The 27,767-nt window shown below is 40.6% G+C and overlaps 1 protein-coding gene across 1 annotated transcript; it reads left to right on the top strand.

The window, feature by feature from the left end:
* On the top strand, positions 1–26,480 carry cacng8b (calcium channel, voltage-dependent, gamma subunit 8b). Its single transcript, XM_058648599.1, has 6 exons — positions 1–378; positions 12,656–12,946; positions 13,689–13,913; positions 21,190–21,273; positions 23,100–23,240; positions 23,837–26,480. Exons 3-6 carry the CDS (start codon positions 13,691–13,693, stop codon positions 24,631–24,633), a joined length of 1,245 nt encoding a protein of 414 aa, XP_058504582.1. The 5' UTR covers positions 1–378; positions 12,656–12,946; positions 13,689–13,690; the 3' UTR covers positions 24,634–26,480.
* The last annotated feature ends 1,287 nt before the right edge of the window (positions 26,481–27,767 follow it).

The raw sequence follows: 27,767 nt of genomic DNA, 5'->3' as shown, positions 1-27,767 counted from the left end.
GCAGCGGCCACATCCACTGTGGACTAATCCCGTGTTCAGTGACGTGGTTTTATCATTAGCCCTTTGCAAGATAATAATAATAATAATAATAATCACTGTCTGATTTGAATTGTCTCAGGATTTTTAAAGTGTTTTTTTTTTCTCGTCTCTCTCTCGCGCGATTCTTATTCTCCCCCCTCCTCTTTTCTACCCATTCATTCATTCGTTCATTCATTGATTTATTTATTTATATTTGCTTCGATAGACCCGCTCCTTCTTCTTCAGTGGTGTCCACCCCCTCTCCTCATCCTCCTCCTCTTCTTCATCCTCTTCCTCCTCTCCTTCTTCTTCTTCTTCTTCTTCTTGTGTGACGCGTTGCTGGACTGAAGGAAGCTGCAGGTAAGAACAATCCTCGCTCTCTTCATCCACGCACACACACGCACGCATACACACACACACACACACGCTTCTTCTACATGTACACTCACGCTGCAGTCCGTGTAACCGTGGGCTTTTTCCGTGTGCATCACAGTTCATCCACTGACACGTTGCCCGTGACTCTGTGACAGTGCAGTGGGATAAATATATGTAATAATAATAATAATATAATCATGCTCACACTGATTCCACACACAATCATCATTTCCTATGTGCGCGGGCCTATAATTAGCATCGTCTATTATGCAAATGAAGCCAGTGGAGCGTCCGGAACCGCAGGTGCTGAGGATGAAATACACTATTATGGGATATGTGCTGAAATTCTGCCGATGCCACGGCCAGGAGTGGTTTCTGTGGACGTGGATCTACGTGTCACTGTGGGATGTGATGTGTGTGTCCCAGTCCACTGAGTTTTCTCTGATGCTATAGGCGTCCATTTTCCACCGTGTAGCCAGCTATGCAGGCAGTGTGTGTGTGTGTGTGTGTGTGTGTGGCCTTTACTCTGTTAATGAATGCACCGCAGTCCGCATCAACACAGCTTTACTGGAGCTTTACAGACCCTCAGTCTTCATGAGGCTCTGAGCAGAACTGGATTTGATCCTCATTCCTTCTGTGGGCTGTCAAGTGTTAACACAACATGGTTACAGTTTTATTTCTTACACTATGTTCACTTTGTTCTTTGTTGCTTCATGTGATTCAAGACAGACAAATCCATGTGGCTGCCATGCACCATGGTCATGGAATAACACGTTAAATTAGAGCCATTCATAATGGTTTAAAGATGCAGTGAAGGAGGAATGTCACAGTTTTGAATATCCTTCTGTTTGTGTGCCTTGTATGTGTTTTTATATTATAGTTTGGATTTTGTAAGGATGCTACCTCGGCCACGTCTCCCTTGTAAAAGAGATTTCTAATCTCAATGGGACGTCCTGGTTAAATAAAGGTAAATAAAATATAATAAAATATGATGTAATGCACTATAATGTACACGTGTTGATGATTACATATTAAATCAACATGAAAAATAAACATTTAAGTGCTAATTGTAAATGTGAGATCTTAATATCAGTTTGATCTGCATCAGTCAGCAAGTGTAAAGAAAAAGTGATCTGATTGGATTGAGATTAAGATTTACAGTGTTTAAGGTTTATGCCACAGCTGCCCTAAATGGTAATGATCAAAATCATTTTTTATGTTTCTGTAAAGGTTAATACACCAGTATATATGAGCACTTTAACCAAAATAAAAAAAGAAATTCAAATGTACTGTTTAAAAAAAAAAAAACAGACAAAATAGTAAAGCACATTATTATTTCTTGGTTAAGATGTCACATTCTAGTTATTTACTTGCATTCCTGAACAGAAAAATCAAATTAGGAAATAAAATGTAATGTTTATCTCATTTTTATGGACAGGTGGTCTAATACATTTGTTAAGCACTGTATATGTAACATTTAGCTATATACTGTATTGAAGATTTACATGTACCATCATCACCACCATCAAAGACTATCGCTGATTTATCAAATGCTTTTGTCTCTTCTTTGGAGACATCTAATTTGCTCCTGGGGGCCCCTTTGTGAACGTACTGTAGGGGCCCCTTACATTACAAACAAACATGATATTCCTCAAATCTTCTGTCCTGAAGCAGTGAAGTCATAAATGTTTAGCTCTGCTCTTGTTGACTGCGCATTCTCTTCTTATTCAGTTAAATAACTACAAATTCAGTTGAAATTCATGTTTGAATTAACCTTGTGTGTGTGTGTGTGTGTGTGTGTGTGTGTGTGTTGTAGTAGATGTGCAGAGGCCCCCGGTCCTTCCTTCAGTCCTGTCCTCTCTGAACGTGCAGCCTGTGATTCTATTATCGCTCGTGTGCTCAGCATCAGCTGCTCGACTCCTCACACTGCAATGCCAACATTTTAGTTTCAAATTGGACGCGGGCCACATCGCGGTACATCATGCTTTCTGATGTGCTCTGAGGTTTGTCTCCTGTCACTGGACAAACGGGTGCTCTGAAAGACGCAGACATCATTTGTCGTGTGTGTAGTCCTGTTTCCACCGAGCAGCACAGTGCAGTTCAGTTCGCCTCGGTACTGCTTAGAATGGTCAAAACCTGAGGTGTTTGTCCACATAACAAAAGCTGTGTCAACTGTGTAAATAGTGTGATTCCGTAGCAGTATGACACAGTGCAGGCTGTCAATACATTCAAAGAAGAAGAAGATACTGTACACCACAGTCAACACTGCTGTGGCTTTGAATCCATTCTTTGTGGTAATACACAGTTTATATTTAAATCACATATCCCTTTATGTGACGATGCAATCAACAAAGCTGCAGTGTACGTAGCTCCACACTTGTGCTAGTGCTGGTCCACTGTGCGAGGTACACCAACAGAAGGCTGCCAAAAAGTGACACAGATTGATTATTTTAATGGCTTTTTATTGCACGATGTACTGAACTGAATTGAACCAGATTGTAAAAAAAAGAGGAGAGAAGGTCATGATCGAGATCAGAGTGTACCGACACCAAGACATACAGTATTATTATTAGTAATATTTTTATGGCCTGAGACCAGTGCACCATATACTGTAAATCTGTGTATACTGGACAATATATCCACACACAGATCAGAAATGGCATGAGCCCCAAAAACTGCATATCAGTCGAGCTTAAAAGTAAACTTTTATTCACTAAAATAACAGCAGTGCACTGAAAAATTTGAAGAATTATCATAAGAATGTGGTGGTGGGGTGACAGTAGCTCAGTGGTGAGTCGTCTTTCAACTCAAAGGCTGTGGGTTCTATTCCTAGTCTACATGCCGACGTGGCAACAAGACGCTTAACCCCACGTTGCTCCTGACGGCTGTGGGTATGAAAGATGTGTGATGGAACAAATGTATGAAAGTGTGAGTGAATGGGTGAATGATAAAACTGTAGTGTAAAGCAGCTTTGAGTGGTCATCAAGTTGTAGAAAAGCGCCATCAAAATCTCAGCTGACATAGGGCGATAGGCGGGGTAAACCCTGGACAGGTCTGCAGTCCATCACGATCATGACCAGGAAAACAAAAAACCTATATTTGTGTTCGTGGCAAGGCCAAGACCGTAGTGCAACCAAGGGCAGCAAACATCTGGCAAACATCTGGCAAACATCTGGCAAGCCATCCTCACCTCTCAGATCAGCACACGAGGTGAAGGTACGGTGACATGTCTTGAATTGGAAATGCTATAGTTGTGAGCACAGGGAGTTTCTCTGCACTGAAAACACAAAAGGTGTAACTCTGATTGTTCGCGATTAATCATCCATTTACTCTATGTGTGAAACCCTGCTGTGGCCAGTTCTGTAACAAAAGCACGAGGTTTCAGATGCTGCAGGTGATGAACACGCTGACTTTTTAAAACAATCATAAAAGACCATCATCACCTGCTTTTAATGCAGATCCACTGAGCTCTCACTTGACGTGGGCGGTGTCACAGCATTAGCGTTGAACTGTTGAATATTCACGTTATTTCACTTACGTGTGGAGTGCTTGAGTCAGCTTAAAGCCAGCGTAATAACTTTATCAATATTGATATCTGTTTAACTTTTTATACACGTCCAACCTTTTTGCTTAGTGTCCGTGTGTGTGTTTGTGCACGTGTGTGTGTGTGTCAGCAACAGGCAGAGACTGAAAGTGAAAGCGTGTCTGCAGACGACGAAGCAAAAATACCAGACTGAAGAAACATTATATTAAATATCAACCCACAAAGTCTAAGAAAGAAAGAAAGAGAGAGCGTTTGTGAAAGTTGGCGGAAGCTCCAGACATCCCACACCAACATGTCTGTGATCAACTTCCTCTTCATTTTCAGCTGTCTATATTCATCTTCACTGCAGACCCTGTTTTTCTTCACTGGTCCAGATGTTTTTTTTTTAGGATTCTTAGGTCCAGGATCGTCCAGTATTTCTAATAATATAATATTATACCAATAATAATAATATGTGATACTACAATATTCAGACTAAGTGTCCATACAGCACAGTAAGTCACAGCACGTGCAGTAAATCAAATGTTTTCCTAGCAGTGATGACAAAGTGTAATCATTTGAGTCATTAACTCAACCCAACTGTTCACCTCTCAGTCAGTCTCTCATTGAGGTGTGTTTGTGGCATCTGTTGGTGACGCCCCCATCAGCTGCCCCACCTCCCTGTGTGTGTGTGTGTGTGTGTGACTTTGATGATCATCTCTGTGGATTTTGGATTCAGCTGTCAGATCTGCTGTTTACACTCTACAGTGACTCATTGCACGCGTAGCTCACACATGTCAGTGTTTAAGCAAGATCAGGACAATCAGGAAGGATGTCTGTCATTTCTGTGAGGTTTACTTTCATTTTGATGTGGTTGGGTGTGTGGGCTTGCACAATTAATCGTGAAAAATAATCAAAATTGTCGTATCAAATAGTGCAATATCTAAACAGAAAGTGTATGAACTATAAAACAGGATGTGTCCCAAAATCTTGCTCTTCATCCATCTTCTACCACTTTATCCTTACACATGAGGGTCACTGTGCCAATCTCAGCTGACAGAGGGTCACCAGTCCATCACAGGGACACATAGAGAGACAAACTCCCCTCTCACACCATACGGTCAATTTAAAGTGTCCAATTTACCTAATCCCCAAATTCTGACTGTGGGAGGAAACCGGAGAACCACTGCACCAGCTGTGTGGCCTCTTGCTCTTCAAATGAGGAAAACACATTTAATGTGTTGACAAATTCAATACTTTAAGATTTTAACATATTGTTTGGTGTGAAAAAATCGAATATAAAGTCATTGCAGTTGATTGCAATTGAAATATCTGTCAGAATAATCACAAAATGATTTTTCTGACCATATAGTGCATCTGAAGTTGGGTGCTCATGTCTGAAGTGGAGTAGCAGTTCTGTTATGATCATCACTTATGTTGTAACTTTGCTGCAGTTTACTTGATAAGATAATATCTCTTTTCCCTCATGTAATTTAACTAATAGTTCTTAATATCTGAGCCCAGAATTGGATGTAAATGAGTTCAAATTAAACACACACTTGCTGTATTTGTGGATGCAGTATTGTGAACATTTACCGGTGGCGCCCTGTGCATCGCGTCACCTCCATCTTTGCTGCTAAAGCTGTTTCACTGCTTTATGGAAGTTAGTGTTGCAGGAGCCTGTGACTGAACCATATCGTGCTAGTGATCTATTGTGTGTCGACTTGTCTGTGTGCAGAGGCATGCAGCGTAAACAACACACAGTGCGGCAGACAAAGCTTTAGCATGTCTGACAGGCAACGATTCTCACTGGACTGAAGTCCTGTGATCAAACCAACGCCACCAAACACAGCAGGTTGTAGATGTGTGTGTGTGTGTGTGATCTCACCAGGACATTTTTACCATGTCCCCCTAGATTATGCAAATGAGATTGCTTATGTCTGAGTGGCAATATTACTCCATGATGAAATGAATAAATGACATGCCTGTAAAATATAAGCGTCTTCAACTTGGAAACATGTGTAACCTTTAAATTTAATTCAAGGATAATGAGAGCTTACTAATTATTCATCATCTCCACTTTCCTTTGAAAAACCATGAGGTGTGGTGATCAACTCTATTATCTCTAACTCTAAAATCTAGTAAGCAGACAGTGAGTTGAAAGCTTTTGAGATTTTTAATAAAATACAGTACATATTTAGCATTGTTATCCCTCGGCAGCTCTTTAGGTTGACGTTTCAGGCTATTTCCACCAAAAACTACTGATCACCGTGACATAAAAAGTACAGTGTGCCACAGAATATGGTTTAAAACACTAGTTTATCGCCAAAGATAATACTACCAGCACACCTGCCATTAGTTTTGAAACACCATATTTAATACTGTTCAGTCCTGTGTCCTGTGTGATTGACATTCACATTGTCAGGTTGACAACAAACGTCAAGCACGGCTGTAACAACAGGTCTGCCATGACGTGTAGAAAAATGAATCCAGCCGCAACAATGGTGTCAGCAAAAAGCTAATATGCAAATGGTGCCACAAACCATGTCAAAATATTAGCTACTGTGACTTCTCTGCTGCCTACCAGTTGAAACTGTTCTTACACACTCATGTGCTGTGGATAATTTAGGTTATTTGTCTCCCTTTTATTCAGCGTGTTAGCATAAAGACCCAAAATATATATAAATAACTCGACTTGGTCTGTTTCTTCTGGCTATAATTAACCTGTTTTTGCTTATTTATCCGTGTGAAAACAACACTGCCATGGAGTTAACATGAGTGCGTTGTTTGGGAATGTGAAGCTAAAGCCAACTGGCAGTTTTAAGGCTGTGCTGTTTTAAGAGAGCGCTTCTAAATTACTCATCTTTTCCCAGCAAATGAGACGATTCACTGCTTAAATGCGTCGAAGTGAATTCTACGCATTTTTTGAATTTCGCATTTCTGTCCAATGAAACTAAATTTGTGAAAGTGTCCACCTCGGAAAACACTAATTTCTGGGATTTTTATACACCAAACTATCAATTAATCAAATCATTTTCAGTTGCAGCAATAATGATTGTTGGATTAGTGAACGCCATTTGTGTTTTTACACCACAGTTTATATTAAAGGTCCAGTGTGTGACACTTAAGAGGGTTAATTGACATTAAAAGTGTGTCGAACTGCATAAAAATTAGAAATCTAGGTTTTCTTTTCCTTTTTTTTGTAGTATTAGGATAAGCAAAAACGTACAGCTGCCATCTTGTATCGCCATGATCCTAAAGCAGCTCAAACAGACAAACCAGTCAGATCATGCATTTGTATATTCTGAAGCAGAGGCTTAACCCTTAATATCTGGATTTATTTTGATTTTATGGCTGTGGTATTGTCAAAAAATGTTTCAATGAGTGAGTGTTTCTGCACTTTTCTGCTCCTTTTTCCAAGATAACTTTCACTTTTGATAGCTGGCAGTTATTCAACCGTTTAGGAATAAGCTGACGTCACAAACGTGTGACGCTGCGGTGAATCCTGTCTGTGATTGGACGGTTGTTCCGCAGAAGTCCTGAGGTTCTACCGTTATGACAAGTATATATTCTCTGCTTTCCGGTATCCATCCATCTTCTACCACTTTATCCTCCACATGAGGGTCGAGTGGGAGGGGCTGTGCCAATCTCAGCTGACATAGCGTGAAAAGTCCATAGTTTTTATCACAAACGGTCTTACAGAGTTACGGTAATGAGAAGAACGCATGACAAATCCTGTGGGCGACACAGAGACCACAGTAGTTACCCTGACATGCTTGGAAAAGGGAAGGGTGAGAGTATTTTGTTTTGCAGTCTCACCATGAGGTGTCACTAATTCTCACACACTGGACCTTTAAAGACTGCATTGCCGCTGCTGTAGCTCTAAAACCTGCACATATGCACTTGGGTTAATGTCTTTTTCATGCACGCGTACGTGTGTTAATGGGCGTATGAGTGTCAAGTCATTCAGAGACACTTTTATTTTTGGAACCTCTCAGACCAAGGTGTTACTGTCCCTGCCTCCTCAGGCTGTTCTGCTCAGATAGGCAGACAGAGACTTGGTCACATGCAGTCTGAGCATCTCGGTGGACACATGAGCTTAATAGTAATTCAGCTCTTCTTTGAAGTGCCTTTTAAAGATGGCCCATTTTATGACTTTATGACACTTATGTGGGTTTGATATTTTTTCTGTGCACCTGAGTGTGTGTGTGTGTGTGTGTGTGTTCATGTGTGTGCACATGACTGTGCATAGATGGACCAAATGTGTGTGTGTGTGTGTGCTAGCTGTGGTATCTCAGCACTGAGCTCAGGTGTTCGGCTTTGGCTCATGATTAAGGAGAGTAATCATCTCGGTCACTGACCTGAATATTTGGGGATGTTTTCTTAATATTTACTGCTGCCATCAAGCACTCAGAATAAAATGTGCTGCTTGTATTTTTAGAGCTGTCATCACAAGTAAGCCCTGGTGCAGTTTTTTTTCTTCCGGTCAAGCAAGTAGTGTCAGCTTATGCCATTTCTCTTTAACTACAATCCCAGTTTTGGTCATTTGGAGGTGAGACATCCTTTCAGTGAGGGGTGACTTTGCTGTTTTTGTACACTGAAAATATTCCCACATGTACACACACACACACAAACCCAGGACCACTGACTTTTAAATGTGGGGGGAAAAACTTATTACACATGTCATCATTTATTCAACAAGCAGTTTGGTAGTTGATTTATGCAATGAATAGCTAATGGAACAGCTGCTACAATATTCAAAACTCCTTTTGTGATTTATGGCTGCATTATTGGAGCCACAACTGAATGGTCATGCTTATATTCTGGTATTGGAGGTGTTCTGTCATGCTGGGGATGAGTCACACCAGTAAATGTGATCACAAACTGAAGTTGTCTGATGAGCCAGGGCCTGGTCCTGTAATGGCTCCTGCAGCAGCTCCCAAAGCCTTTGCTCTTCAGCCTTTGTTGCTGCAGCACATCCTGCTGCAGCTAATTGGCCTCTGGCTGGTCCAGAGTCCTCTGAGTGTTGCAAACATACTATAAAAGCAACACTATAAGGGTGGGTTTGCTCCGCATTGTACTGCATTATGGCAAAGGAAACCCTTAACTTTAAAATCCAGCCATCCAGCTTTATCTTCTACAATATACCTGAGATTGATCCATTATTTTCTCTACTCCGGTTTCATTGTTTAATAAGGCAATTCCTTATTCAACTGTGTAACATTTCAGGGGGTTTGTTGGCAGAAATTGAATAAACGACCTATATTTGCGTTTGTATGAGTGTGTACTTTACAATTACTTACAATTAGCATTTTATGTGGACTTTAGGCAAGGACCTTGTTTTGCATAGGGCACCAACCTGCACTGGAGTGTGTGTTTTGTATTTTGGAGCAGAAGTTACACCATTGAATATCACTAATTCATCAATTTTTATGAGAGCTCTCTGCTATTTTTTGGCAGCACAACCAAAAAGAGAATCTTTTTTTTTTTTTTTTTCATCTCACAGCTTATGTAGACCTGTGACCTGGTGTAAAGATGTTTTTAAAACCCAATGCTTACATCATCATTCATTTTAGCATTGGACATGTTTGGTACCGTTCGGTGACGCTAACTTTTTTGGATACTTGTTCAAATGACAACATGATTGCATGTTTTAGATGTTTCCCTGCTCCAACACACCTGAATAAATGGTTACCAGGTTTCTGCATAGCTTTAGAATCAGGTGAGTTGGAGCAGGGAAACATCTAAAACATGCACGAGGGCAGTTGGTCCCGAGGATGATAATGAGACACACTGCACCATGGCATCACTTAGCAGCCCTTTATTCACCCGTTGTCTTCTGAGCATGTGGCATTAGTGCACAAAGTGGGGTACGAGCATGGGGCGGGTGGATGGTGCTTTTACAGTCCTGTGCGTTCCACAGGTGACTGACATTTTTCATATTTGAGAAAATGCATTAATTAATTGAACACAATCGGGTTGTGAAGAGGATTTTAAGCAATACAGTAAAAAATAAAAAAATAAAAATACCTTTAACTAAATTAGGACTGTGGTAGTATAATATACCTTCAAGGTCTTTTTGATCCAAGCTTGAACTATACTGCCAAAAAAAGGCTGAAATAAATGATAGATTTGTAAAATTAAAACAAAAGCCCTCCACTGAGCTCTCCTCAAATTAAAAACCCTACAGTCCCTTCTTTACCTTCAAATTCGCCTTTTCTGACCTTTCATTCCTGCTAATAACTTCCATACAGTCCATGCAAGCCTTTCTTTTTTTCTTGCCCTCTTGTTCTTTCACGCTCTCTTACTCTGATTTCCCTCATCCCCTCTTTTCTTAATTATTGGTGGAAAATAGAAATTACTGATAATTAAATGACAATTATGATGTTCTACACAGGGGAGCCTTCGCCTCAGGGAATAACATGGTGTGTTATTCTTAAGGTCATTCATTATATACTCAAAGACCACACACACACACACACACACACAAAGTGAGAGAGAGAGATACTGTATTTTTAGGCTTTAGATAATCCCTTCTGGACTTGTATTTTCCTCAGGGAGAGGCAGTATGTTGATAGGGTGGAAAGGTCTCACACACGCAAGTTTGCGTAGCTATTCTCGTAAGGACACTGCATTGACTTCTATTCATTTTGGCACAGCCTAAATCCCTAACCTTAACCATAACTAGTTAATGCTTAAGCTTAACCTTAACCTAACCACAGATCTAATCCAAATCAAATTCAGGTTTTGGTCTCCATGAGGACTACTGAAAAGGTCTTAAAGAGGTAACAAATACACACACACACACACGCACACACACACACACAGAATCACGTACACTTGTTTGGTTGCACATATGAACCCATGATGTATAAAAAGCTGCACTGTGGCGGTGACAGTTTACGTAATAAGGAGCCTGAATACAGAGCTACGAGGCTAACTGTCTAACTGAGGGGAGCTGAGGGGAACATTACTGGGATTCAGTAAGATTGGACTCGACCCATCCTCAGACGCAATTGAGAGGAAAATGTTCACACACACACACACACACACACTCATCACACCATCTTCTCTCCTTTCAATCTCTCCCTCTGTCTCTAAGGAAGCTCTGTTTGGGTTCTCACAACGCAAACAGGATGTAACCCATTTTGATCACAGTGCCATATTGCATCTTGAAATATTAACAGACGTGACTGCACCACATTATGTCTGCTAAATGATGCTTTTGAACAATGGGTGCTGCTTCCATGGCATCTTTTATTTTTTTGTAGGTTTCATCCAGATATGACTCTGTTGATGTGTATTTGTGAGTTCACCAACGATACGTGTGTGTGTGTGTGTGTGTGTGTGGGAGCCTTTGTGTCGCAGTGGTCACGCACAAATCTATTGATAGAGCATTAGTGCAGTGGTGTTTTGGTTTCATGCATCTGTCTTGGGTTTCTAAGTCAACCGTCATGTGAGTGACGTGGAATATTCCCCCCTCATTTCTGCCTCTTTCGCTCTCCATCTCTGTTCTCTCCTCTCCGCTTTGCTCTCCTTCTTCCTCTATCTCTTGCCCCCCCCCCCCCCCCACACACACACATACACACACACACACACTCTATGCTGATCCTGACTTTGGAATTCAATGTTGCTATGGTAACAATGTCGGGTTGGTCCTCTCAGCCTCCCCCTCTTGCTCCTCTAATTCTGAATAGATGCAGTACAACTCGCCCTGGTGTCATACTGTCTTTACCCTTTAATACTTATTATTTATTCTGGTTATAAACAAAATATGAAACATATTAAAGGTACATTTTGAACCTAGAAAAGGTCTGAAATCATAGCTTTTGCGAATATATAACTCAACTTTCAACGTGAAAGCTGCAGTTTTTTATTTTTTTATACCTTTGTTGTCAGTGTTCTTATTATTCTGCCGCTGTTTGGTCTTTGTAACCAGAGACAGCGTAACATTATTTGTCTGCTGTGTCCTTCATCTGAAAACTGGCTCTGTCAAGCACAATTATCAGACCTGACCAGGTTTTTCAAACGTAGAGCTCATTCTGAAACATTATTGTAGGTCATAGTGTTTTGACACAAAATGAATATACTTCCTGTGTGCAGCGCAGGAATGTCGCCGGGCGATATGAGATCGAAACGCCGCTAAACTGAGAAACACGTGTGGAGCTGATAGGCTTACGATTCAACACGTTTTTCACCCCCGTGTGTGAAATCTCTAAAGACAGGACGTGTTCTAGTGATATCTACCGTCTTTTCAGACTGACTTTATTTACTTTTTTCATTGACAGTAGTTGGTAACACTGTCAAACAATCTCCAAACACATGAGAATGAATGACAGCGCTGTTTACATGGAGAAAAGATACTGTTTCAGGTCCTCTAAAACGGCCCCTTAAACAGCACTGTGTGAATTCATTTGACATGAACATGTGTGCAAGGGCCTTACTGCATGGAGTTTGCATGTTCTCCCTGTGTGTGTTCTCCAGTTACAGTCCAAAAATATGCAGATTTGGGGATTAGTTTAAATTGCACACTCTAATTTGACCCTATATGTGAGTGTGAGTGGATGCTCATTTATCTCTATGTGTCCCTGTGATGGACTGGTGACCCCGTGACCCTCATGTGGAGGATAAAGCAGTAGAAGATGGATGAACATCAATGTAACAGGCATTTGTTCATGTTAAAATGTTATGCACCACAGATTTAAATGAACCCTGCTTTATAAATGTGTCATATTGCAGGTGCAGAACAGTGGTCATGGGTTCTCTGGTTCAAGCTTCCTGCTAACAGAGGGACAAAGAGCGGGGCAACCGTTCAAGCCACATCCTCCAGAGCCACCACCTTTCAACTCAGGAAGAAGAAGAGGGGGAGAAGAAAGAGGCGTAAGCAAGAAAAGGAGTGCAAGAAAGAGAGAAGGGAGCGGGTGAGAACAGTCGATGGATGCTGTCCGGATTGAGGGGACAGCACGTTCTTCACTGACGAGGAAAAGAAAGATTTCAAAATTGAGTCGAAGGATAGAAACTCGCCGTCAGGTAAAGTCTTGCGCTGACACACTTGGTACTTAGAGATTTTGCTTGTCCTTGTTGGAGAAGGTGAAAATATCAGTGGTAATAACTGAGCCCTGAGGTGAATTTATAGCCACTGAAGCATGACATGTGTAGGACACTGTTTGTCTTAGTGCCTGTGTATTTGCATGTCAAAGGTTCACCCACATTTCCTTAGTGAATAAAAACTTGAGGGTGAGCTCATGTTAGAACTGATTTATGTGCGTGTGTGTGTGTGTGTGTGTTGTTTGTGTATTCATCTCCAGCCCTGCTGACACTGAGAGGGAGAATGGTGTCAGGATCATGAATATGGAGTAGACTGAGATTGGGAGGGTGTGATCTGTTGTGTTTCACATCAATTGTGTCTTGTTAAGCGGAGTCAGCAGAGTCATCCAACTCTCCTCCAAGGACACATCATAGACGCACTTATGCACCTCCCACATCCACCTTCTCCTGGCTCTCGTGTTTTTTCATCACCTCCCTCTGGCGCTCCCAACACTGCTCCTCATCTTTTCCTGCCCCTCATCATCTCACCTTAATAGTGGCTGTCTTTTTTTAAATAAACTGTACTTGGTGTACGAGTGCAAACGCACTCCTGCTCAGTAATCTCGTTTATACTCCTTGTCTAACTGCACACTAAACACTTGCTTATTTTAGATCTTTCTCCTCAGTACTCTTAATGTCCACCCTTCTTCTTTTCTCCTTTTGCGTCTACCTTTTTCCTCTGAAGGCATGGTGTGTGAGAAGGGGATCCAGATCCTTCTCACCACCGTGGGGGCATTCGCTGCCTTCGGCCTGATGACGGTGGCTATAGGGACGGACTATTGGCTGTACTCACGTGCCCTCATCTGCAACAGCACAGCCAACGTCACCCAGGATGACCCCCACAACAAGGACAAGAAGGACCCGGGGGCGCTCACCCACTCCGGACTGTGGAGGATATGCTGCCTTGAAGGTAGAGGAGAAGCTGTGAGAGACCCATTTTGGGTCGATTGCTGGGATTTGGACTGATGGGGATGTTTTGTGATCTCAACCATTAAGTGTCCTTAAAAAGAGAGCAGATTAGTACGAGGACACATTAAATCACATGACTTATCTGTTTATTTGATGTATAGATAATGCATACAGAGGCATAAATCACAACTCCCATTGTGCACAACAGCCAGAAGCTTGAGACTATATTTTTTGAGCTGAGGAAACTGATAATACAATTTTAATTCACAGAATTGGCAATTTGATTCAACTTTTGATGGCTACTCACAATTTGACTCTCTGATTTGTCAGACCTGCGCTTCTGCCTGTTTTCTTCCCCAAAGCAATGGAGACGGTGCTTCATCAATGTTGTTGTGTTCAGACCCGTCCACCGAGCCAGAATGAAAACAAAGAAAGCTGATGAAAACCAATTTTTAAAAAATTGAATAGTAAACAGCTCCAGAGATTATGGCAGTATCTAACTAAACTCATCAGCTGCAGCTCAACTTAAACTATTCCAAGTAACTGGGCTGGTAAAGGAGTAACAAATGGGTGGATTTAACCTTTAAAACTTGAAGTATTTAGACAAAGTGGTATTTTGCTGCAATTACCCTTTAAAAGAGACTGACTCTTAAGATGTGAGGATCCAAATTGGGCTGGGTTGTGATCATTTCATTGATCGTCTCCCATTCATGTGTATGTGGAAATGATTCACAGTTTTTGCAGTTTTTGTCGCCATGGTTGCTCGAAACGCTGAGAAAAGTAATAGCCCTATGTTTGTACAAAAGTTAGTCAAGACCTACTAACCACTAAATGTCATGTCAAATGTACTAGTTTAGTGTGTCGTCTAAAATCAGACAAATATGTCATAGTTTAGTATGTCGTCCAAAATGAGACAAAAATGTCATAGTTTAGTAAGTCGTTCAAAATGTGACAAACATGTCATAGTTTAGTATGTCGTCCAAAATGTGACAAAAATGTCATAGTTTAGTATGTCGTCCAAAATGTGACAAAAAAGTCATTGTTTAGTATGTCGTCCAAAATGTGACAAAAATGTCATAGTTTAGTATGTCGTCCAAAATGTGACAAAAAAGTCATTGTTTAGTATGTCGTCCAAAATGTGACAATAATGTCATAGTTTAGTATGTCGTCCAAAATGTGACAAAAATGTCATAGTTTAGTATGTCGTCCAAAATTTGACAAAAATGACATAGTTTAGTAAGTCGTCCAAAATGTGACAAAAACGTCATAGTTTAGTATGTCGTCCAATATCAGACAAAAACGTCATAGTTTAGTATGTCGTCCAAAATGTGACAAAAATGTCATCGTTTAGTATGTCGTCCAAAATCAGACAAAATTGTCATAGTTTAGTATGTCTTTCAAAATTTGACAAAAATGTCATAGTTTAGTATGTCGTCCAAAATGTGACAAAATTGTCATAGTTTAGTATGTCGTCCAAAATGTGACAAAAATGCCATAGTTTAGTATCTTGTCCAAAATTTGACAATAATGTCATAGTTTAGTATGTCGTCCAAAATGTGACAATAATGTCATAGTTTAGTATGTCGTCCAAAATCAGACAAAAACGTCATAGTTTAGTATGTCGTCCAAAATTTGACAAAATGTCATAGTTTAGTATGTAGTCCAAAATCAGACAAAAACGTCATAGTTTAGTATGTCATCCAAAATGTGACAAAAACGTCATAGTTTAGTATGTCGTCCAAAATGTGACAAAAACGTCATAGTTTGGTATGTCGTCCAAAATGTGACAAAAATGTCACAGTTTAGTATGTCGTCCAAAATGTGACAAAAACGTCATAGTTTGGTATGTCGTCCAAAATGTGACAAAAATGTCACAGTTTAGTATGTCGTCCAAAATTTGACAAAAATGTCACAGTTTAGTATGTCGTCCAAAATGTGACAAAAACGTCATAGTTTAGTATGTCGTCCAAAATGTGACAAAAATGCCATAGTTTAGTATGTCGTCCAAAATGTGACAAAAATGCCATAGTTGTATGTCGTCCGAAATGTGACAGAAATGTCATAGTTTAGTAAGTCGTCCAAAATGTGACAAAAACGTCATAGTTTAGTATGTCGTCCAATATCAGACAAAAACGTCATAGTTTAGTATGTCGTCCAAAATGTGACAAAAATGTCATCGTTTAGTATGTCGTCCAAAATCAGACAAAAACGTCATAGTTTAGTATGTCGTCCAAAATGTGACAAAAATGCCATAGTTTAGTATGTCGTCCAAAATGTGACAAAAATGCCATAGTTTAGTATGTCGTCCAAAATTTGACAATAATGTCATAGTTTAGTATGTCGTCCAAAATTTGACAATAATGTCATAGTTTAGTATGTCGTCCAAAATGTGACAATAATGTCATAGTTTAGTATGTCGTCCAAAATCAGACAAAAACGTCATAGTTTAGTATGTCGTCCAAAATCAGACAAAAACGTCATAGTTTAGTATGTCATCCAAAATTTGACAATAATGTCATAGTTTAGTATGTCGTCCAAAATCAGACCAAAATGTCATAGTTTAGTATGTCGTCCAAAATGTGACAAAAATGTCATCGTTTAGTATGTCGTCCAAAATGTGACAAAAATGCCATAGTTTAGTATGTCGTCCAAAATGTGACAAAAATGCCATAGTTTAGTATGTCGTCCAAAATCAGACAAAATTGTCATAGTTTAGTATGTCGTCCAAAATTTGACAATAATGTCATAGTTTAGTATGTCGTCCAAAATGTGACAATAATGTCATAGTTTAGTATGTCGTCCAAAATCAGACAAAAACGTCATAGTTTAGTATGTCGTCCAAAATTTGACAAAATGTCATAGTTTAGTATGTCGTCCAAAATCAGACAAAAACGTCATAGTTTAGTATGTCATCCAAAATTTGACAATAATGTCATAGTTTAGTATGTCGTCCAAAATCAGACCAAAATGTCATAGTTTAGTATGTCGTCCAAAATTTGACAAAAATGTCATAGTGTAGTATGTTGTCCACATAGTCATATCACAGACCTGGGATTGAACCCAGCACTTTCTTGTAACAGTAGCATATTCAAGACCAACTAACCACTACACCACCACACCACTCAGGTCTTTCAGTAAAATGTCATAGTTTAGTATGTCGTCCAATATCAGACAAAAACGTCATAGTTCAGTATGTCGTCCAAAATGTGACACAAATGCCATAGTTTAGTATGTCGTCCAATATCAGACAAAAACGTCATAGTTTAGTCAGTCATCATCATCTACCGCTTTATCCTCCACCAGAGGGTCGCGGGGGGTGCTGTGCCAATCTCAGCTACATCGGGCGATAGGCGGGGTACACCCTGGACAGTTCGCCAGTCCATCGCAGGGCCACATACAGAGACAGACAAACAACCATTCACTCTCACACTCACTCCTATGGTCAATTTAGAGTGTCCAATTTACCTATCCCCACATTGCATGTTTTTGGACTGTGGGAGGAAGCCGGAGAACCTGGAGAGAACCCACGCACACACGGGGAGAACATGCAAACTCCATGCAGAAAGGCCCTTGTTCCAACCGGGACTCGAACCCGGGTCTTCTCGCTGCAAGGCGAGAGTGCTAACCACTACACCACCGTGTGGCCCTCATAGTTTAGTATGTCGTCCAAAATGTTACAAAAACGTCATAGTTTAGTATGTCGTCCAAAATGTTACAAAAACGTCATAGTTTAGTATGTCGTCCAATATCAGACAAAAACATCATATTTAGTTTGTTGTCCAAAATGTGACAAAAACGTCATAGTTTAGTATGTCGTCCAAAATGTGACAAAAATCTCATAGTTTAGTAAGTTGTCCAAATTTGACAAAAATGTCATAGTTTAATAAAGGGTTAGAAGACAACCATAGCAACGTTTTGATGTAAACATTGTCCGTGTAGGTTGGAAATTGTGGACAGGAGAAGCGTTTGTTTAGTGATTTTTGTGATTTATACACAATTTATATACGCAATACACATTATAAAATTTGAAAACGTCAAAAAAAAGTACAAAACTTAAACTGTGATTGTATTAAAACTGTAATATTTATCAAAACGTTGACTTAGGTCTTGTGACCCATTTAAAGTTACAATCAGGTTTTTTACGTTAAAGTATGACGACACTGTGATGCTCCAAAGTGGGCTTGGTTTTCTCCGTTTCCCATTCATGTGCATGTGGAAATCTTTCGCAGTTTTCCGCGATTTTTGTTTAAAGTCTTTTAAAAGTCATAGCACACCATTCCCGATCAAGCCGCACGTTTTGATATAAGATGTGTGGGGGTTTTATCAAAACTGTGGGAGGAGTTACACGGTGAAAAACGGGAGGAAGAGGAATAATATCAAGCAGAATATGCACCAAGTACGATTACAATAGATGCTTGCGCTGCAATGCATTCTAGTGAGAAGTCTAGGTTCTCACTAGTATGCCTTGCAGCAGCAGGCACTAATAAAACAAAACTTAAAACTAAAGCTACATTTATGACAGTCACTGACTTTTTCTTTTAATTAAGGTGCTGTTAATTCAGCCAAGTGGGACCACAGAGGGTCCCTTTTACTATGACCTCAGAAAACGTTGATTAGAAACCTGCAGCTCACCTCACCGTCTTAGAGTCTCCAGAAACAAGGAAATGCTGCTGGCTCCATTTTACTTTGAAAACGATGTGGCTGCACTTTAACCAGAAATGGAGACCTTTAAAAAGAATAACACAGTAACCTGCAGTCACTTCCTGATTTGTTCTCACTGGTCACGACTCGTGAACAAAAACCTCCGACGAAACTCACTTTTAGTTGGCGGCACTGGGGGAAACATCAAAACAAATGTTTATGGTTCAGTCTAATTACATGATACTGGAGCGTAACCTTCACTGAAAACAATCCATTAATCATAGTCTTTGCCTCAGGTTGCGATGATTTAGCACATGTGCTGATACGAGAGAAAAAAAATCCCCCTGACACTCATCAGCGCCACAAGATCAAAAAACGGGCTGTAGCTATCTCTCATCTCACTTTCTCACTGCAACACAAACTGCTAATTCATTATACATGGCACTGACTGGCAGTGAAGGCTGTGCTGGAGTGAGGCAGCCACTGCCAAAGTGGGTGGTGTGAGTTCCCAATCTGTGTCTTTGCTCACATGAGGTGGAGGCTCTTCTGTCTGCAGGAAAACCTCCTGGCTCTCCTCACAAAGCTTCCCCAGCCCGTCCTGGGCTTGTTATTGTACAAAAACTAATTTGTCCTCATCTCTAGCTTCCTGATAGCAAAGCAGCCAATTAGAGATAAGCTTTAGTCCTTGCAGCTCCACTGCAGTGCACCCCCACTCACTCACTCACTCACTCACTCACTCTCTCACTCACTCGCTCACTCTTTCAGCCCCTCCTTTGTCTCACTTTCTCCCAAATCGTTGCATTTCATCCGTCTCTGGTTCTGTGGTTTCTCCCCTTCTTTGCCTTGTCTTTGTAGTTGTCTTTCTCTGTCTCTCACACTGTGGTGCTGTAAAGCTGACAGTGTCCTGGCTTGGCTTAGAGGTCAAGTAGCCTTAATATCTGTGAAATGTTCCGCCAAGATGCTCAGTCGTCATGCCGTTATGCAGTGAGGTGTAGCTGAAGTCGAAATGCAGGACATGTAAGCTCTAAAAGATTTATGCCTGCGGGTGGGTGGCACTGTGTGTGCTGTGGGTAGAGAAATGTGTCCTCGCTTCATCTCCAGCTCTGCAGGTTTAGTGATTTGAGGTTTGCTATGAATTACCTCCCAACCACTATGTTTATTTGTAGTTTGATATCATTCAAGTCATTCAGGGAATAAAGGAGAGTATTTTACTTTCATATTTATTTGACATGTATCAGATACAAAAAATGTAAAACTATAAAAAACCTACACTGCAGCGACATAAACTGATGGTTTCTACTTTTTTGGTTGGGTGAGTGAATTTTCTTGACTTTTGGATAATTTCATTTAATTGCTGTGTGATACTTCAATGTGAAGAGAGGTCAATCTCGTAACTGTTAAAATAAGTAAATTCAGGAAAAATAGTTGTAAAATTCATTTGCATTTAGACATTTATTGTGTGTATTTTGCGTCGCAAGAACAATTTTTACCAACCTAAACTGTGCCGTGCCGAGGCGAGGCGAGGCGAGCTGGGACCATAGTGGAAAAGGGTCAGAAGTTACTTGACTGTATGTAAAGTAGTTAAAAGCTCCTTATTCACAGATTGTATTTACAATCTAACAATTTCTTTTTACATTATAATATATGTCCTGTTTCAGTAAGAATGTTATGTTGTCTTTATTATTATTTTATAAAGTGATAGATAGCAGAAAGTGTCCACACGCCACTTGTTGTCCGAACAAAAATTACACACCAGGTGACAAAGAGGAAAAACAGCAAAGACCTATTATGTGCACCTGCACCAGGTCACACGGCGAGTGATGTCAGAGTTCTAAATATACCGTATACGCTTACATACTGAAGGTAACATACACAAAAGTTCATGGGCACCTCTGCTGAAGTGAGGGATGAAACAACGGTGAAAACATGTTGTTAAAAAATGCAGAAGGCCGATGACTGAGATGTGTATATATCATGGCCCTAGTGCTTATTTATTATTATTTCTCTCATAAAGCACCTTGAAGCTGCATGAGAACATGTTTCACCGTCGGTTGAGTCTGTGTCGTAACACTAATGTGCTCAGCTCCGCTCATGTCCCGCTCCTTTGTCCTTCCATGTGTTTCTTTGCAGACTGACCTGTGGAAATGTTAAGAGCTGTGAGAAAGAGACCAGCTCGCTCCACGTCTGTCCATTTCTCCCTCCGTCTGTGTGTCTCCATTCCATCACTCCATCTCTCCCTCACAATCCATCCATCAGCAACAGTGGTGTGCTGTCATCACCGTGTGTGCGTCCCTCCTTTCGTCTGTCTGTCAACACGCAAGACCCATCGGGTAGTTACCTGTCTGCCTGTGCCTGTGTGTGTGTGTGTGTGTGTGTGTACTGTATGAATGTGATGTTACTAACTTGCAATTCCTGAAAGAACCATTAACCTTTGTGTTGTAATTTATCAGCGGGGCGATAATGAATGATTGGATTAAAAACACTTGCAGCACAGATATGATTGTGTTCAGGGGTCGGATCTGTTTGTCTCTCAGGAGGATATTTGTTGTTTTTTTATTTCTTAAGGTTGCAGGTGTGAGTTCTTTTTGTCTCGTCGTGTCTGATTACTGCTGTTTTCTCCCCTTTGTTTTCCTCAGGGGTGAAGAGAGGAGTGTGTTCTCAGATCAACCACTTCCCAGAGGATGCAGACTTTGACCATGATGGTGCAGAGTATGTCCTACGTAAGTCACTTCCAAAGATGATGAGGCTTTGCTAAGTGGAAACGAGGCTGATCCTCGTCTCCATTACCTGTTCAACTTGGTGTTCATAGCGTACATTCCTCAGATAACAATGGCTGCAAGAAATGAACGTGAGGCTATTTACAGAAAGACATGATTGATGGCTCTCCTTATTTAGTGCTCATTGGCCTGCAGTGGTATTTTTGTGCTCTATGATATGCGACATGTGTGCACGTGCCAAAGCCTGTGTTCTGTTTACAATGTTGCAGAGACATTTTGCTGGCATTTAGGTGGCATTTTCTCTCTCGTGGCCTAGTTGTCCTAGATGAGAGAGGAGTGTTAATGTGTGTGCGCGTGTGTGTGTGCGCGCGTGTGTGTGTGTGCGTGTGTGTGTGTCCATGGTTGGCTGAAGGCCACATGGGAAGGGTTTGATTCAATCATGTGCCCAGAAATGAGTAATTAAGGTCCTCACCAAGTACAGTGTATATATTTTTAATGAAGTTACTTCAACCCCTTTTATTGGTGTCTATTATTCAGCCTCCAGCATTGTCCAAACCAGGCTTACATGGAATTTTATACCTCATTCCCACTGTAAACAGGTTCAGTGAGCCACTCACACTCTGTAATGTCTGTGGGCTTTTATTTACAACATGAGCAGAAAAAGCAGGTTTGTGAACCCCCTGATTTTAGTGCGAAAGAGGCTTTAGTCAAAGGTCCAGTGTGTAACATTTAGGAGGGTTTATTAGCAGGAATAGTGTATACTATATACTAGTGTACTATAGCAGTGGTCAGCAACTGGTCCGCCAGCATAAGTATGTGGCCCGGCAGATGATTGAACAAATCTGATCTTAAATCATTTGCTTGTCTCCACAAAATTTTTTTAAATTTCATATCGTGTTCAGAGCTTTTATTCTGAAAATATACGAATTTATTCAAATAGATTATGTTGCTAGAATAGACAGTTAACCTAAACTAAATGTTTGGTTTGAAAATAAAAAATAAAACCACTGCTGTTTAATGGGGACAGCCAGGTTTGGGGAGTAAATGTCCGTAAAATAACTACTTACATATGTTAGGCTCAAGTAAGAAGCAGCAATTCTTCTAATTGAAATGATGCATAATAAATATGCAATACGTTTGTCTTCATAACAAGCTGGTGATTAAAGACAATGTCCACATAATGGTTAGTTTAAGGCAGCAAACGTGTCTGACTGACGACATTTTAAGGCACTTTGCCTGATGCAGATATGATGTTTTGGCCCAAATATTCAATTGCTTATAACCACATTTACTTGCTGATCCCTGTTGTATAGAGTATAGGTATAAAGTTTCTACAGCAGCCCGACACACAAACAGAACAGAGTGTGTGTTTCTCATTTTGAATTAGAAGCTTGCATCACAAGACACTCTCTGGTATGTGAAGGCCACTGAAGTTCCCTGACATGTTTGGGAACGGGAAGGATGAGTTTTGTCTCCATTTGTATCACCATTAGTTTCTCACTAATTCCTATACACTGGACCTTAAATTATACAGCTAGTGTTTCTTGAGCTTATATTGGACAGTTGTGTTGCCTGTCACTGTGTCTCAGACGACTTATTTAGCCAATTCAGTGCATTTGAGCAGCTCCATCCACAGTATTCAGTTCAGCTCTGACAGGATGAGATAAAGAAGAGATTAAACAGTCGACAGTTACATAAACATGAGACAATGATTAGAATCATTTAATATCCAAAGGAATACGCCTTAAAATATTGTCGCATGTGAAAGTATTTTTCACATGCTTTCTAGTTGTTGTCATTTACAATTCTGTATTGTTTCCTCTGTTAAGGGGTAGTCAGGGCTTCCAACATCTTCCCGATCCTCAGTGCCATCCTGCTGCTGATGGGAGGAGTGTGCATCGCTGCTAGTCGTTTCTATAAGAGCAAAAGAAACATCATCCTTGGGGCTGGAATACTTTTCGTGGCTGCAGGTATGTAGATGAACAATCTGCCGATTGTTAAGTTTCTTCAACTTTTGTTCTTAGAAACTTGATGAATGCTGATTTTTTTAATCCAAATCTTTATTTGACAAAGTTTTATCTTTTGATGATCAGTTTCATGTATTAAATATTTAGTATACACATTGTTTTATTTAAAATATATGTTTGCACTGCAGTGCAGACACACAACGCAGACTGCAGACTGTTGAGTATTAAAGCAGTCTTGTTTATCATTAGTTAAACTGTAATTATTAGAGGAAGAAAATAAAATTTGATGCATCAGCTGCCCTGATTTGTAAACACTGCCATCGGCCTTAGAAAAACCCATATTGGCGTTTGTGTACGCGTATGTCTGTTTGTGTGAAGATGTGTCTGCATATATGAGTGTTTCTGTGAAACACAATAGTCTTGCTTGCAAAAGTCATTCTAAGTAATGTTATGTTTACACTCATCTTTCAGAGGATTTTACTGCCAGTGGTCTGTCCTGACAGTGTCACAAATCACTGTGAAACAAATGTTATCCTTAGTACTATAGGTTGTTCTTCTTTAGTGTATTTTATAAACACCGCGTTTCTGTGCTTTCTCAGGTCTGAGTAACATAATTGGGGTGATCGTGTACATCTCTGCTGCTTTGGGAGACATCTCCCCAAAGAAGGACGAGGATAAGAAGTGGCAGTACTCGTACGGGTGGTCCTTCTACTTCGGAGGCCTGTCCTTTATCATGGCTGAGATGGTCGGGGTGCTCGCCGTCAACATTTACATTGAGAAGAACAAGGAGCTGCGCTGCCGCTCACGCACCGACATCTTCAAGAGCACCACACACGCTATGCTCCGCCTGCCCAGCTACCGCTTCCGCCGCAGATCCCGCTCCTCGTCCCGCTCCACTGACCCCTCCCGGTCACGGGACCCCTCGCCTGTGGGCGGAGGTGGGGGCAAGAACTTTGGCCTGCCCCCATCTGCGCTGCTTTCCCAGGGCCCCATCTCAGTGTCCACTTTACCTAACCCCCACTCTCGCTCCCACACAGCCTTGGCCGGAGGCGACATCTCCCTCTACACCTTGTCCCGCGACCCCAAACTGGGGGGCTTGCCACCCATGTACGGAACAGTGGACAGGGCCACACTCTACCAGCTCCACAACTGCTTCCCAAAGGATGGGGGAGGAGGGGGAGTGATCATGAGTGGTACACTTCCCTCGCTTAAGTCCCACAACCCCTCAAATTCTTCCAACTCGAACGCGCAGATGCCCAACTCTGTGGGCTCCGGCCCTCCACCCTTCACCTCATCCACCGTAGACAGGGAGAGAGGGATGGGAACTCTGGACAGGCTGAAGGGAGACAGGGAGAGCAACTCCAACACCCTCAATAGGAAGACAACGCCTGTGTAGAGAGAGGTCATGAGAGGGAAAGGCAAGGAGGAAGGGAGAAAAGAAGGATGGTTAGTGATATAAGGAGACAGATAGAGAGGAGCACTGTGTTTGTGTGACTCAACAGGAAGTGAATAGGAGACACACAAAGGAAATGGTATATCCCTCCCTCCATGTTCACTGTTACTAAGTCTACTCGAGCTCAATGAGAACAAGAACAAGTGTAATAACAGAGCGATAATAACAACAACAATGAACTTTCACAAGAAAAGTATTTTGATATTTTAATGTGCTAGAAATGATTTATTTTGTTAATGATCAAACGCATTTAACCTTGGGCTATTATGAAAATGTCTCACACACATTCTTTGTGCAATATTATCGCTAATTTAACCTGATCAGCATTGATGTAAAATTGTTGTTGTGATTATTCTTAGCGTTATTACAGGCTAGCTATCTTTGCAAACACACTGTAGATCGAATGACGTGTCGATTTCCACGTTTGTTTGTTGTTTGTTTGACTTTCATTTTAGATCTTGACGATGTTTACTGTGAATTCTTCCATGTGCGGCCGCTGCCGCCGTCGGCGCGCTGTGTGAAACTGTGTCAAAGTGTCAAGCATGAGTGTGCACAATACGTGGGAGAATGTGAGCCTGTGTTGTTTTTTTATAACCCCTATATTTCATTTATAACATGAAGTCAGATGTGAATACTGCAAATTGTCTTCCAATATTGCTACGGAGAGAAATGCAACAATAATGCGAGTGACTGAGACAACTGACCAACTTCATTGTTCTTTCGAGTCTGTGTTTTTTGCAGGCTTGTGTTTGTCTTATTTTCATTCTTATCAGTGTTAACAGTAGTACTTGTAGCTATAGTCGTGTTGAAGATGTTTGTTCTTGGGCATTAACATAAACCTCTGACTAGAGGGAGCAGAAAAAAAGGGACATAGAATAATACATTTGTACAGAATCAGGTAACGGTTGCTGCCTGAGCAGAAAACAACAACGAGAAAAGAAAAGAAAAAAAAAGAAAAAATCCGAGTCATGTTTTCTCCATGAAAGAGTCCCAAAGTGACACATGCAACTCATCATTTTCAGTGGCAAAAAAATATAATATGTATATGTGGGATGAGAGGGTTCAAAACACTATAGAGAAAAACTTTTAAATATTCCTGTACATTGTAATTTAAGCATACATATATTTGTAAAGTCTCCACATACGTCTTCGGGACCACTGTTCAAACTGGTTATGCATATGCGGGTTTGGATGAAGTGTTTTGTTCCTGATGCCTTCCTTGGACTCATGCTGGGTGATTTCACCCCCCGCGCCGCCCCAGGGTGCCACTCTTGGCCCCTCCCCTCCTGATATCAGGTCACATGATCAGTGTTTCCCCCTACTTTGTCACATTACCCTTAACCTTCTCACTGTGCTTCCCCTGTGACGGCTGACTCTCGAATCTGAACGCGGAGCTGTTCTGTTTATGTTGATGAGTTGATGAGAATGTAAACACGTCGAGTCCCCTCCTCCCCTCGTCCACTCTCTCTCTCTTCTAAACCGTCCTGGGTGACTGCAGACCCTGGACTGAAACCATGGACACACCTGCTACATGACATAACTAAGTCAACAAAACAGACGACCAGATGCTTCCAGATTCTACAACTTTTCATTTCTTTGATTTTGTTTCAGAAAAAAGAAAAAAATGTGATAAAACTGCACACAGATAGCATTTATGTGGGCAATATGAAATAGTATGTAGTTGAGAATAGATATATCTAGACAATGATTATGGTTTATCTAAATGTGTGATAAACTTAAACACTGTATTGCACGAAGTTTATAAAAAAAATAATAATAACAAAGATATTCACAGAGTGCCGTGTTTCTGTTTCTTTATCTGGAGAAGTAATCCGATCCTTTACTCGGGTTAAACTCGCAATAACGCGCTTTAAAAAGACAGGAAATTATCTAATCATGATCTTTTTAGGCTTGATGGTCACCATTTTAGGGGAAAGAGGAAAGGAATTGGACTCAAATCCCAGGACGGCGCGGCCTGTATGTGTTTATTACAGGTGTGTAATAAGCATGGGTTATATGCAGAGGTGACATTCACTACTACTAACTCTAATTAAAGTGCGTTACATGTTATTCACACATTCATGCATCCATGCATCTACTGTATATGAGCCAGGAATCAATCCCCAACCTTCCAGGTGGAAAATAACCAGCTGTACCCACTGAACCACAGTCACCCACAAGCAAAAATCCTGCAGCAACAATTTAACCATATATATATATAAATATATACACAGACAAAGGATTTTAATGTTAGTCAGCCAAATGCATTATATACGTGTTTAACAGATATTTGTTTGTTTAGCAGCAAATAATTCACTTTTGTTGCTCATTGTTATCGTTCAAAAATAAGTATGATATTTGGAATGATGAAAGGTAAAAGTACCTCATATCACGTCTTTTCAGGGTTGTGTCATGATACATTCATTAGACTATAATTGAGATAGAAGACACAAGAATTGTATTGTCATTAAAATTGAGTTAAAAAAAAACAGTTGTTTTGATCACGCAAAGAAATAATGACTTTAGACAGTAAATTAAAAGTGATCCATAACTGCAGAAGGAGTGAGACTGTGGCAGTGTGTGGGGAGTCTGATAGACTGTGGATAAAACTTAGATCATTGTTGATAAACACGTTAGAAGAATTCTAAAGTTGTAAACAAAAAAAAGAGGCAACTGATAGTTTAGTTCAAGCACGTTGGGATACAGCACATTTGCCTCTGTCGTGTATGGAAGTATCAGCTAAAATAACAATTGTTCACCCATAAGAAGCTCAGTTTTAGTTAAGTGCTGAGTCAATGTACTTTCCATCACACACAGAGAATCCATCAAGAGTGAGCAAATATTGTTCTAAGTCGTTACTTAAACTCAAGGTCTCTCGGGTAATTTGTGATCCTGAGTCTTCGACCTTCTCTGTCAGACCTGAGGCTCATAATATTTGCAAATATATGGAGAGTGCCAGATGGGTGATATTTGCCACATAGGATAATGAGAAAAGCAAGTAGAAGTGAAATTAGTGTGGCGTTTTTATTTTTTAAACGTTGCACTTCCTGAGTACATCAAGTTTCTCCGCACGCCGA

The sequence above is a fragment of the Solea solea genome, chromosome 13 (assembly GCF_958295425.1).
Source record: "Solea solea chromosome 13, fSolSol10.1, whole genome shotgun sequence".
NCBI classification, from domain to species: Eukaryota; Metazoa; Chordata; class Actinopteri; order Pleuronectiformes; family Soleidae; genus Solea; species Solea solea.
This window is presented reverse-complemented; position numbering and strand designations above follow the sequence as displayed.

Excerpts from the sequence above, each read along its gene's own strand:
- cacng8b (XM_058648599.1), top strand. The coding sequence starts at position 13,691 with ATGGTGTGTGAGAAGGGGATCCAGATCCTTCTCACCACCGTGGGGGCA. Across the intron at positions 13,914-21,189 it reads GAGGATATGCTGCCTTGAAG|GGGTGAAGAGAGGAGTGTGT; the intron begins GTAGAGGAGAAG and ends TGTTTTCCTCAG. Across the intron at positions 21,274-23,099 it reads TGGTGCAGAGTATGTCCTAC|GGGTAGTCAGGGCTTCCAAC; the intron begins GTAAGTCACTTC and ends TCCTCTGTTAAG.